Source organism: Hyla sarda, chromosome 4 (assembly GCF_029499605.1).
Source record: "Hyla sarda isolate aHylSar1 chromosome 4, aHylSar1.hap1, whole genome shotgun sequence".
In the NCBI taxonomy this organism is placed as follows: Eukaryota; Metazoa; Chordata; class Amphibia; order Anura; family Hylidae; genus Hyla; species Hyla sarda.
The window spans coordinates 162321159-162338674 of record NC_079192.1 but is presented as its reverse complement, the minus strand read 5'-3'; the positions used below and the strand labels follow the sequence as shown (position 1 = coordinate 162338674).

The following is a 17516-nucleotide window of genomic DNA, read 5'->3' as shown; positions in this document are numbered from 1 at the left end:
TGCAAAATCAATCTTCCATTAACTCCTAAATGGTTTGTTCTACTTCCACTCTCCTCATTTCCCCCTTCACAATAAGACTCATTAGACCTTTGATCTTAAAACGCCCCTTACCGTCCCACCTATAAGGACACTTAGTCCCTGTACTGATCTTCTTGCCATAAATCATTGGCAAACAGTATAATATATGCTGATGACTCTATTACACTACTTATGTCATGAATGGGAAAATCTTTGTTGGTTTCCTTGTATAATAATACAATAAAAATAGATTTAACTTAACAGAAACAGCAGTAGCTATTCAACATCTGGAAATATATTGAGTAAAACAAGTGTGCTATTTGTATGCTGTTGCAGCTTTTAATTATCTAATATTTTGTTTGGTTTATACATTGTTCCAGTTTTCTTTGTGCATCAGAAATAGAATGGGGACATATGATGAGATGTGGTGTTGCTGGAGAGGCAAAGTTACTGAGGCGCCAAACTTGAGCTCAATTTTAAACCCCCATTCCTGTGTGTCTTCCTGTTTTTTTGGTTGTTAGAATTATACTTTATATAGTTTTTCTCTTTTCCTTTAGCCCAATTAGATGATGATGATAAAACAGACATGTCACCATCCAGAGAGGACAAACTCAGGCACATGCACAGACATTCAGCTGGGAGCTTGAAGGCTATCAAGAATCCAAGTGTAGAACACATCAGCTCAGTGGGAGAAAGAATAGACCCTTCACTGCCATTAGAGAGTCAATTGTAAGTACTACTAATATTATTACTGAGGAACAATAAACAGATTTAATGCCAACACGACAATATAATCTATTCATACACTAAAAATGGTCACATTTGAAAAAAAAATTCTATGGGTAAAATAAACTTATATATTATTAATAAGTTTGATTAAATATTGCCTTAACATTTTTGTTCCTTGATTGATACTTTATTATACACTGAAACCTCTTTGAGATAACCACCCAAAATGCAGTGAAAAATCTTGAGGACCAAAGTACATTAGATATAAGTGATGGCCTTTTGGAGAGGTTTTGCTGTATTGATCTCGAAGACGGGCCTCCCAACTGAGACTATTAGTGCAGTGGCAGTGTGCAGACTCTAGATCCGCCTCACTCAAGGGAGCACTGAAGATAGCCAAATGCTGTGCCCGTTTATCTTTGGCACTCTCATAGACAGTGAATGGAGCCGTCCAGATTGCAGACTGCCACTCTATTCCTGTTTCAGAGGCCCCTTGTCAAGATTGTGGAGGTTCCTAGCAGTCAAACCCCCAGTAATCAGACAATTATCCCCATCTTGTGTAGAAGGGATAAGTGTCTATGGTGGTAGACCATTTTGAAAAATTGAGGAGGGTGGGGGGGGTAGAGTGTAAGATTAAAGAGAAAGGGGACATATGATTAAAACCTATATAATATGTTAAAGTGTTAAATAAGGTTTAGGAGGAAAGTGCTTTTAATATGAAACTAAACAAAGAACAATAGAGGAGTTAGTTGGGGTGGGGGGCGGTGTTAAAATACTGAAAGTAGAAGCTTGGAAGAAAAGTCCAGCAAATGTAGTTGTAAAATCCAAAGTAAGTGAATGTAAACCTGCCTGGGAAAAACTCATATAATTTCTTTTTATTTTAATTTTAAGATTGATATAATGGCAGATTAGTTGGACCATGTGGTCTTTTCCTGCCATCAGTCTTCTGTGTCTCACGTTTGCTGACATCTTTATTACATTTTAAGTTTTTTACTTTTAGTAATTCTCTACTTTTTAGCTAATATGCTATATATATTCCAGTTTTACATTGTTATTTATAATGTAGAAAGCAACATAAAAGTTTAAGCGTAAGAAAACGTCTCACAAGGATATCAACAGAATAATTTATAATATATATATATTGTGAATATTGTTAAATTCAGCTTGACAACCAGGTAGGGAATATCAGAGAATCATAGCCAAAGGGCAAATCTGCAAACATGTGATGAAAGTTTTCTATTTTACTTTACAACGTACCAAAAGTAACCTAAAGAAAACTTGTTTTGCATTCTAAACAAACACCTCAGAATATTATCTGTACATTTCCAAGGTTTGCTTTAGTTACAGAAGACAGATTGACACTTGGATTATTGAATGAGGAGACATTTCACAATAGTTAATAGATAAAACTTTCATATTTTCTCCACCATCCGGGCTGCTTAATATTTGACTTCTTCTTGTAAATGCTTATTACAGGTAGAGAAGTCTTCTTTTGGCATCTTTATCTCTATAAAGTACACACAAATTTAGATAATCCCCCAGCACGAGCAGAATGAGTTTTTCCTAGATTAGGGCATACATTCACACATTTCATGGTAATCCATGATTTTTTTTTTTCATGCTGGATTGACAGAAAATATATGGGCCACCATATTGTAACAATTAAATCACACAGTGTTGTTTATAGTTGTTGCAAATTAAAACCCAGTAAAGCCTTCATGATACCAAGGAAAGGCTTTCATGATATCATCACATGAATGGGTCTTCTTGAGCTGCAATATTAGTATTAGCCAAGAACAGGAATGGCACTCTTCTGGGATATAGCAGACCTTGAGTTTACGCTGTATTCAGGCTATGTATCTATGGTATACATCGGGATATCAGCAAAATGGTATGCTGATGTGCACCTGCACCAGGCACCTTTTCTTCTCTTTCAATGTTTGGTCTATTTCCCTAATGTATACTTATGGTCTGCTGCATTTTTTACTCCTGCCAAGTAAGTATGTGTTTAGAAAATAGACCATATGTAGTGACAAGTAGTTGTCAATATCCTGATACATGCTTTAGAAATATAGCCAATTGTGCAGTGAGGGGTTTCACATATGCCATTATGGTGCAGTATTGTGAAGCACTGGTGGGTCTGAAAGGTAGAGATTGAAAAAAAAAAAGTTTATGCACACACACACACACACACACACACACACACACACACACAGTCATGGCTGTAAATGTTGGCATCGCTGAAATTTTTCTAGAAATTAAGTATTTCTCACAGAAAAAGATTGCAGTAACACATGTTTTGCTATACACATGTTTATTCCCTTTTGTGTGTATTGGAACTAAACCAAAAAAGGGAGGAAAAAAAGCAAATTGGACATAATGTCACACCAAACTCGTGCTTGACAAAATTATTGGCACCCTTTCTAAATTGTGGAAAAATAAGATTGTTTCAAGCATGTGATTCTCCTTTAAACTCACCTGGGGCAAGTAACCGGTGGGTACAATATAAAAATCACACCTGAAAGCAGATAAAAAGGAGAGAAGTCCACTTAGTCTTTGCATTGTGTGTCTGTGTGTGCCACACTAAGCATGGACAACACTAAGAGGAGAAGAGAATATCCACAATCTCAAGGTTACAAGTCCATCTCCATAGATCTAGATTTGCCTTTGTTCACAGTGTGAAACATAATCAAGAAGTTTGCAACCCATGGCACTGTAGCTAATCTCCCAGGGAGTGGACGGAAGAGAAAAATTGATGAAAGGTGTCGATGTAGGATAATCCGGATGGTGCATAAGCAGCCACATACAAGTTCCAAAGATATTATAGCTGTCCTGCAGGCTCAGGGAGCATAAGTGTCAGCGTGAACTATCCGTCGACATTTAAATGAAATGAAACGCTATGGCAGGAGACCCAGGAGGACCCCACTGCTGACACAGAGACATAAAAAATCAAGACTACATTTTGCCAAAATGAACTTTAGTAAGCCAAAATCCTTCTGGGAAAACATATTGTGGACAGATGAGACCAAGATACAGCTTTTTGGTAAAGCACATCATTCTACTGTTTACCGAAAACAGAATGAGGCATACAAAGAAAAGAACATAGTACCTACAGTGAAATATTGTGGAGGTTCAATGATGTTTTGGGGTTGTTTTGCTGCCTCTGGCAGTGGGGGCCTTGAATGTGTGCAAGGCATCATGAAATCTGAGGATTACCAACGGATTTTTGGTCGCACTGTACAGCCCAGTGTCAGAAAGCTGGTTTGCGTCCGAGATCTTGGATCTTCCAGCAGGACAATGACCCCAAACATACGTCAAAAAGCACCCAGAAATGGATGGCAACAAAGCACTGGAGAGTTCCAGCAATGAGTCCAGATCTAAATCCCATTGAACAGCTGTGGAGAGATCTTAAAATTGCTGTTGGGAAAAGGCGCCTTCCAATAAGAGAGACCTGGAGCAGTTTGTAAAGGAAGTGTGGTCCAACATTCCGGCTGAGAGGTGTAAGAAGCTTATTGATGGTTATAGGAGGAAGCGACTGATTTCAGTAATTTTTTCCAAAGGGTGTGCAATCAAATATTAAGTTAAGGGTGCCAATAATTTTGTCCAGCCCATTTGTTGGAGATTGGTGTGTCATTATGTCCAATTTGCTTTTTTTCCCTCCCTTTTTTTTTTGGTTTAGTTCCAATACACACAAAGGGAATAAACATGTGTATAGCAAAACATGTGTTACTGCAATCCTTTACTGTGAGAAATACTTGATTTTCTTGAAAAATTTCAGAGGTGCCAACATTTACGGCCATTTACGGTATGTGTGTGTATATATATATTTATGTGTGTGTTTATTTTTTTAAATAATCCAATTGAGGCTCAATAGCACAGAAATTTTATACAGCATCAATTGTAGGTGTGAAAAATTCACTTTTGAGACATTTTGTTGTTAGATTGTTGTAAAATTGCATAATCTAGAAGCACAGTCACAGCACAGTATGTTTAAACATATGGATCTTCTGCAAGTTTCCTGATCCCGTTTTCCGCAGCCTAAAGTGGTACTCTATATAAAATTATTAAGCCTTCTAATACTTATCAGCTGCTGTATTCTCCAGAGAAAGTTGTGTAGTTCTTCCAGTCTGATCTATAACAATTTCTCGGTCTTAGGGTGCGTTCACACGCTCTGTGTTTGCGGGTTTTCCGTAGCGTATTAGAAAGGGGCGGGCTCTTCTGGGCTGTCCATTTCAGATTGTCCGTGGCGGAATTTACGCTGCGGAAAATCCGCCGCAAGCCCCATTGAAGTCAGTAGGGACTGCGGCGGATTTTCTGCAGCGTAAATTCCGCCGCGGACAATCTGCTATGGACAGCCCAGAAGAGCCCGCCCCTTTCTAATATGCTGCGGAAAACCCGCAAAAACAGAGAGCGTGTGAACGCACCCTTATAGTGCACAATTCTCGTCACATCCCAGGTGTGGAGCTCCACCAATTGCTCCCTTAAAACATGCTGTACGGAATCCTAGGGCACATAACAGTTCTGCTATAGCAGGGGTAATTTTGCAAACAAATAGAGAAGAAACTCACATTTCTTTGTAGTTCACGACCATCTGGTCCTCTTCTTATTTATTTTGTTTCAGATTTACAAAAATGTGGAGGATACAAACGACTTGCACATTTTCATAGAGCTGAAGCACCTCAAACATCAGAAAGTCAGGATCTGACATCCAACATTTCGGGGTCCACCCCCTTAAACATGCGCATGAGTAAGGGGGTGGACCCCGAAACATCACGTCAGATCCTGACTTTCTGATGTTTGAGGTGCTTCGACAATGTGCAAGTTGTTTGTATCCTCCACATTTTTGTAAATCTGAAACAAAATAAAGAAGAAGAGGACCGGATGGTCGTGAACTACAAAGAAATGTGAGTTTCTTCTCTATTTGTTTGCAAAATTACCCCTGCTATAGCAGAACTGTTATGTGCCCTAGGATTCCGTTCAGCATGTTCTTCAGGTCTGACCACAGTGCTCTCTGCTGACACCTCTATCCGTATCAGGAACTGTCCAGGGTAGAAGCAAATCACAGTTCCTGACACACAGACGTAGCAGCAGAGGGCACTGTGGTCAGACTGGAAAGGACTACACAACTTCCTCTGTAGTATACAGCAGCTGATAAGTACAGGAAGGCTTAAGATTTTTAAACAGAAGTGATTTACAAATCTGTTTAACTTTCTGGCACCAGTTGATTTGAAGACATTTTTCCCCTCTGGAGTACCCCTTTAAGCTCACAGTGGAAAACTCTCAGAAGATCCAGAAGTTTGAACATGATCTAGTAGCGTTTTATTTTTTATTTTTTATTTTTAGTGAGGCTCAGTGTTTACAGTTTTTGGTTGACTCCCTATGAAAATCTGCTTCTCTGGAGATGTTATGTTGACTGGCATTCTTCAATGTAAAGAGACACAAACCAAGTAGCCAGCCTTATTAGCATGGATGAAGTTTGGCCTTTCAGTGAAGTTTAATATTCGAGTGTGCTGTATCCATGTAGACATATCAAAGAAAACACATTATAGACAATCCTCATATGTAGTTATTTTCATTTAAAACCTGGTAAACTGTGATATATTAATGCAGCAAAACAATAAGAAAAACATGTACAACAATTTATCACACATTATGCTATGGATGAAAGGTGGAAAGGAGAAAATTGGAATTTGGGAGCAAACCAAAAGTCTCTCTGCATAAGACAAACATATAAATATATATTATTATGTTTAATAATTGGATTCCCTCGCAGCTGGTACCATGGTGCAATCAGCCGCACAGATGCAGAGAGTCTCCTGAGGCTGTGTAAAGAAGCAAGTTACCTGGTGCGAAACAGCGAGACCAGCAAGATTGACTTTTCCTTATCACTGAAGTAGGTGCATTTTATATTGAAACTAGGGAATACAAGAATAACTCCATAAAAGACACTCAATTTGATTGTGTTATTTAGTATCCATTTTATTACTTGCTAAATCACCAGATTTTGTGTTTATGTACTTTTAATGTTGTGCTGTCAAAAATGATTACTACCCTGAATGAAATGGTCAACGGGGTTTAAAGTGTACCTGTCAGATCCCACAAAAAAATGTAAAAAACATGTTGCTCAGTACTTAATCCTGACCATGTACATATAATTTTTTATGCCTTTATAGCCTATTTTTATTATAAAAATACCTCTTTTTATAAGCTCACGGTGTTAGTAATCCTCTAAGGTGAAGGGGGTTTGTCCCTCCCTTGTGGTGGTGGGAGGTGATTGGTGTGTCTGCTCATGACCCATGGACAAGCCTGCTGCTGCTGCAGTACTGGTTTGTGTCCCAGTAGGTATAGGGACCCCTAGTGGTGGGATTTTAAGGGACCGTTGTCTTTATTAAATATAAAAAAAAAAAAAAAAGTAAACAACCATATTAGAAAAGGTAATTTTTATCAGTAACAAATATATAAAGTTTACGGATCTGACAGTGCCCATTTAAATAGCATTGGCCACTGCCTAGTGTAAAGACTCCACATCCATAGCTGCCTTCTTACCAGGAGTAAAATAATTTATGATCTTTCAATTATTGTCCATGCCATTTTACACATGTTGGGCATCTCATTCTTATCATTCTTCTATATCATTTACTTAGTAAATGTAATTATTATTTGTTTCTTTTTATTATATCTTCCAGTATGGTTGACTATATTTTCTTACATGTTTCTATCTACCTGCAGTCTTATTACATTTCTTTCCTTTAAAGCTGTGGTCTCCAAAGTGTGAACCTCCATATGTTGCAAAACTACAACTACCAGCATGCTCGGACAGCCAACGGCTGTCCGGGCATGCTGGAAGTTGTGGTTTTGCAACATATGGAGGTCCACAGTTGTGGAGACGAGGGCTCTAAAGCATTCAATATGAACAGATTTATCAAATAACAATTGATGGCCTAGCTAGATGGGGGTCCGGCTCCCGACAATCCCCACCAATCATCTGCTTGAAGATGCTAAGAAAACATGCAGGAAGGAACATCTAACCTCAGTACTGAAGTGACTCTTGAGTCCAATATTGCTATCATGGGCATGGGAGGAAGCTAACTTTGCTCGAAATGCATCAGAGGTTCAGGGGAGTACTTGAGTGAGTACTTGAGTACTTGAGGTTCAGGGGAGTGTTCAATTTTAACATGGTATAATAAAGATCATTGATGCGGGGATAACAAGACAAAGAAGCTGTTATGTTACCTTACTAGCAAAACTTTATTGTATTTCCACATAGCAGTTCACATTTCAGGTAAGTCGCCTTAGTACCAAACATACCATTTAAAGGGGTACTGTAAACCACTGTATACATCTTATCCCCTATCTAAAGAATAGGATATAAGATGTTAGATCGTGGGGGGTCTCACTGCTAGGGACCCCCGTGATCTCTGGGCCGGCAGCGTTCGTGATGCCAAGCCCCCTCCATTCATGTCTATAGGAGGGGGCTTGACGGCTAGTACATAGCTGTCACATCTCCTCCCATAGACGTGAATAGAGGGGACCAAGCGGCCGGCATCATCAGTCATCGGGCACGGAGCGGAGTTTGCTCTGTCCACCAAATGACAGGGGTGCTGCAGTGGAGATCGCGGGGGTCCACAGCAGCGGGACCCCTGCGATCAAACATCTTATCCCCTATCCTTTGGATAGGGGATAAGATGTCTAGGGGAGAAGTATCCCTTTAAGCTGTGGCCAACAGTGTCATATTTTCCAATTTTTTTCTCTTTTTGTACATCTCCCTGTCCCACCTTAATGTGGCTTCCACTTTATTATTGAATTCCTGACAGGTCGGCAACTCGTTTTGAATCCAATATAAAGCAATTAGTCTCCGTGCAATAAACAATTTTCTACCAATTTCTACCCTTCCCCTTTCCTCTATATGTATGCCTTCTACATATACCAATATACATATATTGGAATCTGCAGATATATCTACCAAGAATATATTACTTATTCAGTCAGAGGTGTAACTTATAGCTTCTGGGCCCCGATATCATCCTCTCAAGCTCCTATTAGTTTCATTAACATTATCGTTCTTTACACCCTATGCAGAATTATAACTGGGATATTCTAAAAAATTGATATTTAGTTTTTGCTTCTTTTTTATTATATGTTTTACAGTCTGTACCCAGATTTTGGGAAGGCAGTTTAAGTTAAGAGACACAAGGGCTTTACAGCCCAATCATAATACTTGTGCAGTCGTATCTAGAGATCTTGCCTCAGCTGTCAGTGCTGGGTGAGATAGTTTCTAAATTGTCTCTCTGATCTTATAACACCTTGATGCTCTACATCCCCCATCAATTTTCTTTTCTCGTAAGCCCTAAAGCATATTAGCTTCCAATAACCTTGCTGCAGTCTTAGGCGATATTTTGTCCTTGAGAGGAGAGATTTTGTGTACTGCACAATTACATTCCGTACTGATCCGTTTTGTTCAGAAAATATATTAAATTACTACTTTTTGTTTTTGCGTACTTGTCTTCTTCAGTGTAACAGAAAAGTCAAATGGGCTCTAAGGTATGTTTTCAGTACCTGAGGCATTACTTACACATGTAAAGCATAATGTGTTCTATAAATAGGCTGTGACTTAAAATTCTATTTCTTTTGTCTTTTCACTTCTTCTGAGGCTAAACTAAAAGTCCTCTCATATAGCAAATTAATGCAGTTTGTAGTTTAACGTTTTTAGAAATCTGCCATCTCAACACAATAGAAATTAGAACTTTACCATCTGATAAACAGAACAGAAATTAGGAACTTCTAAGCGTGTTAATAAAATTCTACTTTTATAAGGGGTAAAAGAATTTTTGTATAATTCTGTGCTGTTGTATGGGACATGCAAGTCTATTCATGTGGCACAGTTCTTAGAATGTATGGCAGTCGGGCAGGCAGATCATTGAAAATTTTTTTTTAAGTCAAGTGACCTTTAAAGCGTCCAGTAGCTCGGAGCATTTTCTAATTGCTGAAATCCTTAAAAAAGCATGAGAGACATTACAAAGGAGAGGATAAACCCGTGCTTAGAAAATGGAGGCCTGTGCTGCTTGAACTGAATGCAGATGTGTATAATATAAAGACAAAAGCAATAAAACTTAATGGAAAAGAGTAAATTCAGTGCATAAAATACACATTCTATTATGGAGAGATGTCTACCCACTTTTTAGGCAAAATAGCACTTTTTAGCCAACATGGCCATGACTGTGTGTGTGTGTCATGTATATATCTGTATATATATATATATATATATATATATATATATATATATATATATATATATATATAGTCTTATGACAAATCTCAGCCATGTCTTCTAACATGGCTCCATGTATGAGTAGTCTCTTTGTCTGTAAATCATCTATCGCGAGAGTTTGGTATACCTGTCACTGAGGGTGTATTGACTGATCTTAAAACCTTTCTTCAAGCTGATTTTCAAGTTGTATTGTCTAGATTACACCTTGATATTTCAGGGATTGGTCACCGTAACTCACATGTTGAAACAAATATGTCAACAATCACTACTGCGCATAATGAGATTGTAGATGTTACGGACTCAATGGAAGAAGACCGCCAAGGGGGACCTAGTCTTTGACAGGGCACACAAACTCCCAAGGCCATCCTTATGTCTTTCAATAGAGATGTAATTTCCCTCATTCTCTGATATATCAAAAAATATCATGCAGGCGGCATAAGGGAAACCAAGCAAACATTTTAATAAAGGCTTATGGGGAAAATGTGTCCGCAGCCATTCAATGAATTGTTTAAGTTCCCTTTTTTTCTAGAAAGAGCAGTGTTCTAATAATGGTCTATTTGTGGTATTACAGCTTAGCCCCAAGTGAATGGGGTTAAGTTCCAATACAAGACACAGCCTATGGGCAGAAGTGGTCCTTTTTCTGGTAAGAAAATTACGCCCTTCTAAACTTCTCCAAGATGTGTATTAAGTGCTAACCGCACATTTCCGGCAGTGTGAACCCGGCCTTTGCACAAATCTTTAAATGGAACTTGTTGCTACTTAGTTTTATCTTAGCTAGCTGAATATAGTAGCAGGGAGCTTTTCCCCATTTCCCCTTTTTCTATTGGTTCATTTGCAAATTAGTACATTAGTACATTTACTGTGCATGCTCTACCCATTTGACTTATGATTTTGTTCTGATTTTATCATTTTGTATTGTTTTTTTTTCTATTTGTATACTGTACATGTTTCTCCCATTTGGCCCTAATTATGTTTTACTGTCCATACATGACCAATTCCTAATATCTTTTGTTATTTTGCCTTTTAAAACTTTTGGTATTATACAACTAATACAATACCCCTACTTAAAAAGTGACCAAAATGTACAAATATGGCAGCATTCTAATGTTTTTGTGTCTAGATTAAAGATGAGCAGACTTTTTCAAAAGGTTTTGGTTATGGCGGTCCACTGAACTCGGGCAGTAAGTTCTGGTTTTGACCAAACTAGTTCTAACAGAACCTGTACTGCACCAATAGCCCAAAAATGTGTGTATAACATTTTCCAAGAGTCCAAAAAGCCCTGTTTAATGCTGGTAGATCACCTAAAAATTTTATTCTGAGTTGTTTTTAAAGGGGTACTCCAGTGGAAAACTTTTTAATTATTTTTTTTTTTTAAATCAACTGGTACCAGAAAGTTAAACAGATTTGTAAATTATGTCTATTAAAAAATATGAATCCTTCTAGTACTTATTAGCTGCTGAATACTCCAGAGGAAATTATTTTCTTTTTGGATCACAGAGTTCTCATGCTGAATCATGAGCACAGTGCTCTCTGTTGACATCTCTGTCCATTTTAAGAACTGTCCAGAGTAGGAGAAAATCCCCATAGCAAACATATGCTGCTCTGGACAGTTCCTAAAATGGACAGAGATGTCAGCAGAGAGCACTGTGCTCGTGATGGAAGCAGAGAGCACTGTGTTCCAAAAAGAAAAGAATTTCCTCCTTAGTATTCAGCAGCTAATGGAAGGAATAAGATTTTTTAATAGAAGTAATTTACAATTCTGTTTAACTTTCTGGCACCAGTTGATTAAAAAAAAATTTCCACCGAGGTACCCCTTTAAGGCAAAGTTCATTTCAAAGTTATGGCAACATGTATGGCTATGGATAACCGGATGATACCTGGTGGTAACTAACAGGATGAATAAAAGCACACTGCACTAGTAGATTTTTATGCGGCCTATTAATGTTTATATGCATACAGAAGTATCAAAAGAAGCAATGGCTTTTCCCAAGTGGTCCAAAAATGATTTATTGTTGGAGGTAAATACCTGCGGCATTAATATGCTCACAGAGGTATAGAAAGAAGTCATGGCTTTTCCGAAGTGGTCCAAAAATTTTCCCTTTTTTTTTTTTTTTGGAGTAGTAGGAAAGTAAAGAAGCAATGGCTTATTTTTATTTTTATTTTTTTTAAATTTTTTTTAGGAATGTACTGTAGCAACAGGATTGGTGTCCTAGAACCAATTGTCCAATTAAAACAGATTTTGCACTGACATAACAGATGCAGAATGCTCTCTACTTCTTTACTACAATTATTATATATGTGTGCACCTACACCTATCTGTGTTGTTCACTGCTTAGTGTCCCTAACAGAGATCTTCACCTAATACCTGCTTGCTCTGAAATAACTGCTGAAACGATGTGCATTGACTTTTAGAGTGGCTTTAAAGTCACCCCTACACTGCCTCCTGAAGAGCAGTTTGAAAGGAATTATGGGATTCCTTGAGGTCACCTGAAACTTTATTCTCCTTCTTTCTGCCATGGTACTAATGTTATTTTAGCAGGTTCTGCAGAACAGAACTGGCAAAAATACGTTCGCTAGGCAACCAAACACCTTTAGCAAAGTTCTGACCAAACTTGGGTGCTACAGATTTGGTTCCCTCATCTTTAGTCTAGATGAAATAATTGTCTCTCGGAAACACATTGGCCCTCATTTACTAAGAAAATCGGGTTGTAAGTCTATCTTGCTTTCTTACCCGACTGCTTTTTTCCCCTGGTATTTATTATTATGTCGCATCCTGTTTGTCGCACGTGGGTTTTGGTTTCCAACTCCTCTGAGCTGTCGGGAAAAAATCCACAACAATACAACAAATTCGGGTTGGAAACCTTAATAAATACTTGGGAAAGCTCAGAAATGTCAGGTAACGCCCCTTTTTCGGGTTTGGGAGAATCCACATCGGGTCCGTCGGGAAAAAATGTCGCATCATGTCGCAGACTGGCGCACGATGTCTGCGACATGGCGCAGACAAAGATGCGACAAAAAAACCCGACAAAAGAGGTCGGGTTTAGAATAGTAAATGAGGGCCATTTTCTCTTTGACAAAAGAAAATCCAGCTTCTCTGCTGTGAATTATAGTAGATGTGGTAGATGTGTTGGGCTACAGGAGGCCATTTCTTACCTAATGTGCCCCAATTAAAAAAAAAATATATAAAATTGAAATACTAGAGCAAAAAGTTGAAAGCTAGATTGAAGTAAAAAATGCAGAAAAGTTGCAAATGTGCGCAAATGAGGCATGCACAAAAACTGGCATAAAGCTTATTAAATTATCCTGCTAGTGTTTAAATTTTCAAACTAGAAAATTGTAGAATGCAAGATAGTAAAAATAAATAATAAAGAATACATTTGTAAATAAGGGCAACACAGTATATCTCAGACTCCCTCACTTGCTACTAGACACCCTATATTGATCAATAGGTTAATTAATCTTTTCCTTTAAAAGAATACAATAATCATGAATTTTTACCAACCATTTTAAAAGCTCTGGGGAAAACAAAAATAAATTTTAGATTCTATATTTTAGATGAAGCTGCTTTCATAAAAAAAGGTTTTAAGCAATTTCCCCAGTGTTTTGTTGCAAAAGTCATATTCAGTCGGTGCTAAATAAATTATATATGATTACAATGTGACTTTGAGGAATAAACAGTGGCTCAAACAGTGCACAAGACTAAAATGTGTCAATCATTTACATGGAAGAGAAATCAGAAAGAATTGCAAATGGCAGTGATGGCAGTCATTTCCTGCCGTGGATATAAAATTGTATGTACTACTAACATAATTTATGGTATTGGTGCAAAACTGCATCTCACTTGAAGCTTAATGTGGATATAGGGTTCACTGAGTATAGACTTTAAACTACTCAAGTTGTTAATTTCTCCCTAAAGACTTAACCATTTAGGGACCCAGGGCATGACATGGAAGCGGTTCGAGGCCATTTGGAAATGCCTGCATTACATTTCTGCCTCCATAGTAGCTCAGTGAATGCTCAAGGCCCCTGACTGCGCTCCTTTTCTTCCAAGACCGGTGTGCACCCGCAGAGCAGTTTACATCCTAATATGAGGTATGTCCTTACTCCGAAGAAATGTATTTACAAATTTACGGTGACATTTTCTCCTATTACCACTTGTGAAAATGAAAAATGTGGGGTAACTCCAGCATTTTATTGTAAAAAATAAAAAATTTCCTTTTCACATCCCACTTTAATGAACATTTATCAAACACCTGTGTTTTTTTTTTTGCTTTTCTGGCACCATAGGGGCTTCTTAAATGCGACATGCCATTTCAGCAAAATTTGCTTTCTGAAAGCCAAATGTGACTCCTTCTCTTCTGAGCATTGTAGTGTGCCCGCAGTGCACTTGACGTCCACACATGGTGAATTTCCATTCTCAGAAGAGATGGTGCTACAAATTTTGGGGGGCATTTTCTCCTATTATCCCTTGTTAAAATGTTCCCCTGGGAAAAAACAGCATTTTAGTGAAAAAAAATCATTTATACATCCAACTTTAACGAAAAGTCGTCAAACACCTGTGGGGTGTTAAGGCTCACTGTACCCCTTGTTACATTCCTTGTGGGGTGTAGTTTCCAAAATAGTATGCCATGTGTTTTTTTTTCTGTTCTGGCACCATAGGGGCTTCCTAAATGTGACATGCCCCCCCAAAAACCATTTCAGAAAAACCCACTCTCCAAAATCCCATTGTTGCTCCTTCCCTTCTGAGCCCTCTGCTGCGCCCACCGAACACTTTACATACACATATGAGGTATTTCCTTATTCGAGAGAAATTGGGTTACAAATTTTGGTGGGATTTCTCTACTTTTACCCCTTGTAAAATTTAAAAAACTGGGTCTACAAAACTAGAGATAAGCAAATCAAAGCTGACTAACCCGAAACGAATGCAACGAATGCAAATCTCGCTGCGATTCTATCGCGCAAATTGCTTTGTTAAACTCCATTTACTGTGGTCCAGGTTCCAGGGCAGCTAAAATGGAGGATCCACATGTCAGTACATGGGGCATGGAATGCTGGCAAGGCGGGAAGTAGGCCGGATGACAATGAATCACATGCAGGATGCAGCCTATCAGCAGCCAGTCACCCCTGTTATGTCACAGCCCTATATATTCGGCAGCCATTTTGTGGCTCGTCATATCATTCATTACACTGCATAGAGATAGGACGGACATCACTGTGTGTGTGTTACACAGAAAAGCTAATTCCAGTAGCATTTCACATCCTAGTCACATCAGTGTTCTGGTGGACACAGAGCATGTTTTTTTTTTTTCACTGAAAAGGATTTTTACTGCAGCCATTAACCTCCCAGTCACTTTCTTCGGCATAGTATTACAGAGAGGGGCAGATAGCTGTGTGTTACCTCAATAATTTCAACAAGCTTCCTCAACTTTATAAACCTTAGCAGAGGAGGCAGGAATAATTTAGTGTCTTTGTTCCACAACAAATCATCTGCAGGTTATCCTAGTCTGTAGATGATATAATAACCAGCAGTCCATTCCTAATAGAGTGCAATTTTGTGTTTAGTACACAACTTTTTTTGTGCTGCAGCACTGCTGTGTACTGCTGGTGTTGTGCAAAAATATGTTTTTTTTAAGCGTAATGTACCGCATTTTCCTGCCCCATAATTGCATACCACATACGTTCATCTAAGTAGTGTACTATTTAGTAACTGTTAATCTGTCAAGGGCCTAAATACTGTGAAAGTCCGGGCAAAAGTACTCACCAGCTGGTGTTGTACTCAGATACTTATTAAAGTGTACTGTAGCACATTTTTTTGCCCCCATAAGTGCATACCATATACCTACATCGAAGTAGTGTACTGTTTTAAACCTGTTAATTTGTCAAGGGCCTAGATACTGTGAAAGGACAGTCAAAAGTACATAACTGCTGCTGTTCTAGACAAATACTGTTTTAAGCGTAGTGAAGCGTATTGTACTCCCATAAAATACGTAATAAGTCTGTCAGGCAGAGAATTGCCAGGATGTGCACAGAGGAGTGGCAGAGGCCTAAATTCATCAGGCAGAGGTCGCAGCAGACTAGGGGAGAGTGGCAGCAGGAGTCGCAGCGAGAGGCTTGAGCTCCTAGTATCAGCAAGCGGTCGTGTCTTGACCAGCAACTCATCTGCCGTCATCGATTTGGTTAACACGGTCATCCACTTCATCACAAGTGACCTCTGATACCCCCAGTCAACAGTGGGTGGGTTCCTCAGACACAACTTTCAGTTGGCATGGCCTGGGAGTAGTCTCTATCTTCCCATTGCCTCTGCCCTATGCTGTTCCATCCCCTAAAGAAGTATCTTATGCTGTGGGATCAGATCCATTATTCAGTGAGGGCGATCTAATAGAGGACATTCAGCAGCTACTGCCCAGCCAAGAAGTGGAGGAGACATCTGCCTCTTTCCCCGCTAGGTGGGCAAGTAGTGATGAGGAGAGTCACATGTGAGGCGGTGTTGCCAGGGTTAAGGGTCCTGAGGACACTGATGAGGAACCTGAGGAGGACATCAGTGACGTGCAGACACTTGATAATGATGATGAAGCCGATTGCAGTTGGGAGTCGGGTGCAGAAGGAGCTTCATCATCATCCGGAGAAGAGAGTTGCAGGTTGCCCGTGAGGCAGCAGCTGAGCCAGCAAGTGGTAGCATGGTTGGCAGTTAGCATGGTGGCAGAAGTGGAAATTCTGGAGCCAAACGTTCCCTGCTTCATGGCGGCCTACCTTCCCGGGAGGTAGTGAAACGGGTTCCTGGAGACGACGGCAGTAGCAGTCAATTAGTGCGGACTGTTGATGGGAACATCAGCTACTCGGCGGTGTTGCAGTTTTTCATCAAGCATCCGGAGGAGGTTCACATAGCCACATGCAAGATGTGTCGGCAGAAGGTGAAGCATGGCCTGGGTCCCAATGTTGACACCACGGCCCTGCGTCAACATATGCTTCGCCACCATAAAGCGGCCTTGGAGAACCGTGGCTCCGATGTAGTGGTCCAGCCTGCTGCATCACCCAGTGGCACGCAGCTCCCTCTTTCAGCCAGCCCAGTCTGCACCACCTCAGCCGAAGGGAGCTGTGTGTCATACCCTCCTTCTGTCGCTCCAACTGCTCCTCCTTCTTTTAGTCATCCATTCCGCCAACAATCCATCAGCGAAGCCATGTCCAAGAGACAACCGTATGCCCCAACTCATCCAATGGCGCAGAAGCTGAATGTGCTCCTGTCCAAGTTGCTGGTGCTGCAGTTCCTCCCTTTTCAAGTGGTGGACTCTGCTCCTTTCAGAGAACTGAGGGCTTGTGCCGAGCCGAGGTGGAGAGTGCCAAGCCGTGATTTCTTTGCGAAGAAGGCAGTACCAGCCCTGCACAATTTTATGGAAGATATGGTGGGCCAGTCCTTGAGCCTAGTGTGTACCAAAGTGCACGGTAGCGCCGACGTCTAAAGCTTTAACTATGGTCAGGGACAATGTACATGTCCTTTACGGCTCAC

At 39.6% G+C, this 17516-nt stretch overlaps 1 protein-coding gene across 3 annotated transcripts in view; it reads left to right on the top strand.

Moving 5' to 3' along the window:
• The window catches only part of SHF (Src homology 2 domain containing F), a 300197-nt gene that overhangs the window by 240917 nt on the left and 41764 nt on the right, over positions 1–17516 (top strand). For 2 of the 3 annotated variants that reach the window (XM_056572554.1, XM_056572552.1), the window contains 2 exons: positions 576–747; positions 6518–6637. The exons of the other annotated variant lie outside the window; for it this stretch is intronic. In XM_056572554.1, the coding sequence (XP_056428529.1) occupies positions 576–747; positions 6518–6637 (292 nt within the window). The remainder of the gene's footprint in view (positions 1–575; positions 748–6517; positions 6638–17516) is intronic. 3 annotated transcript variants of the gene reach the window in all.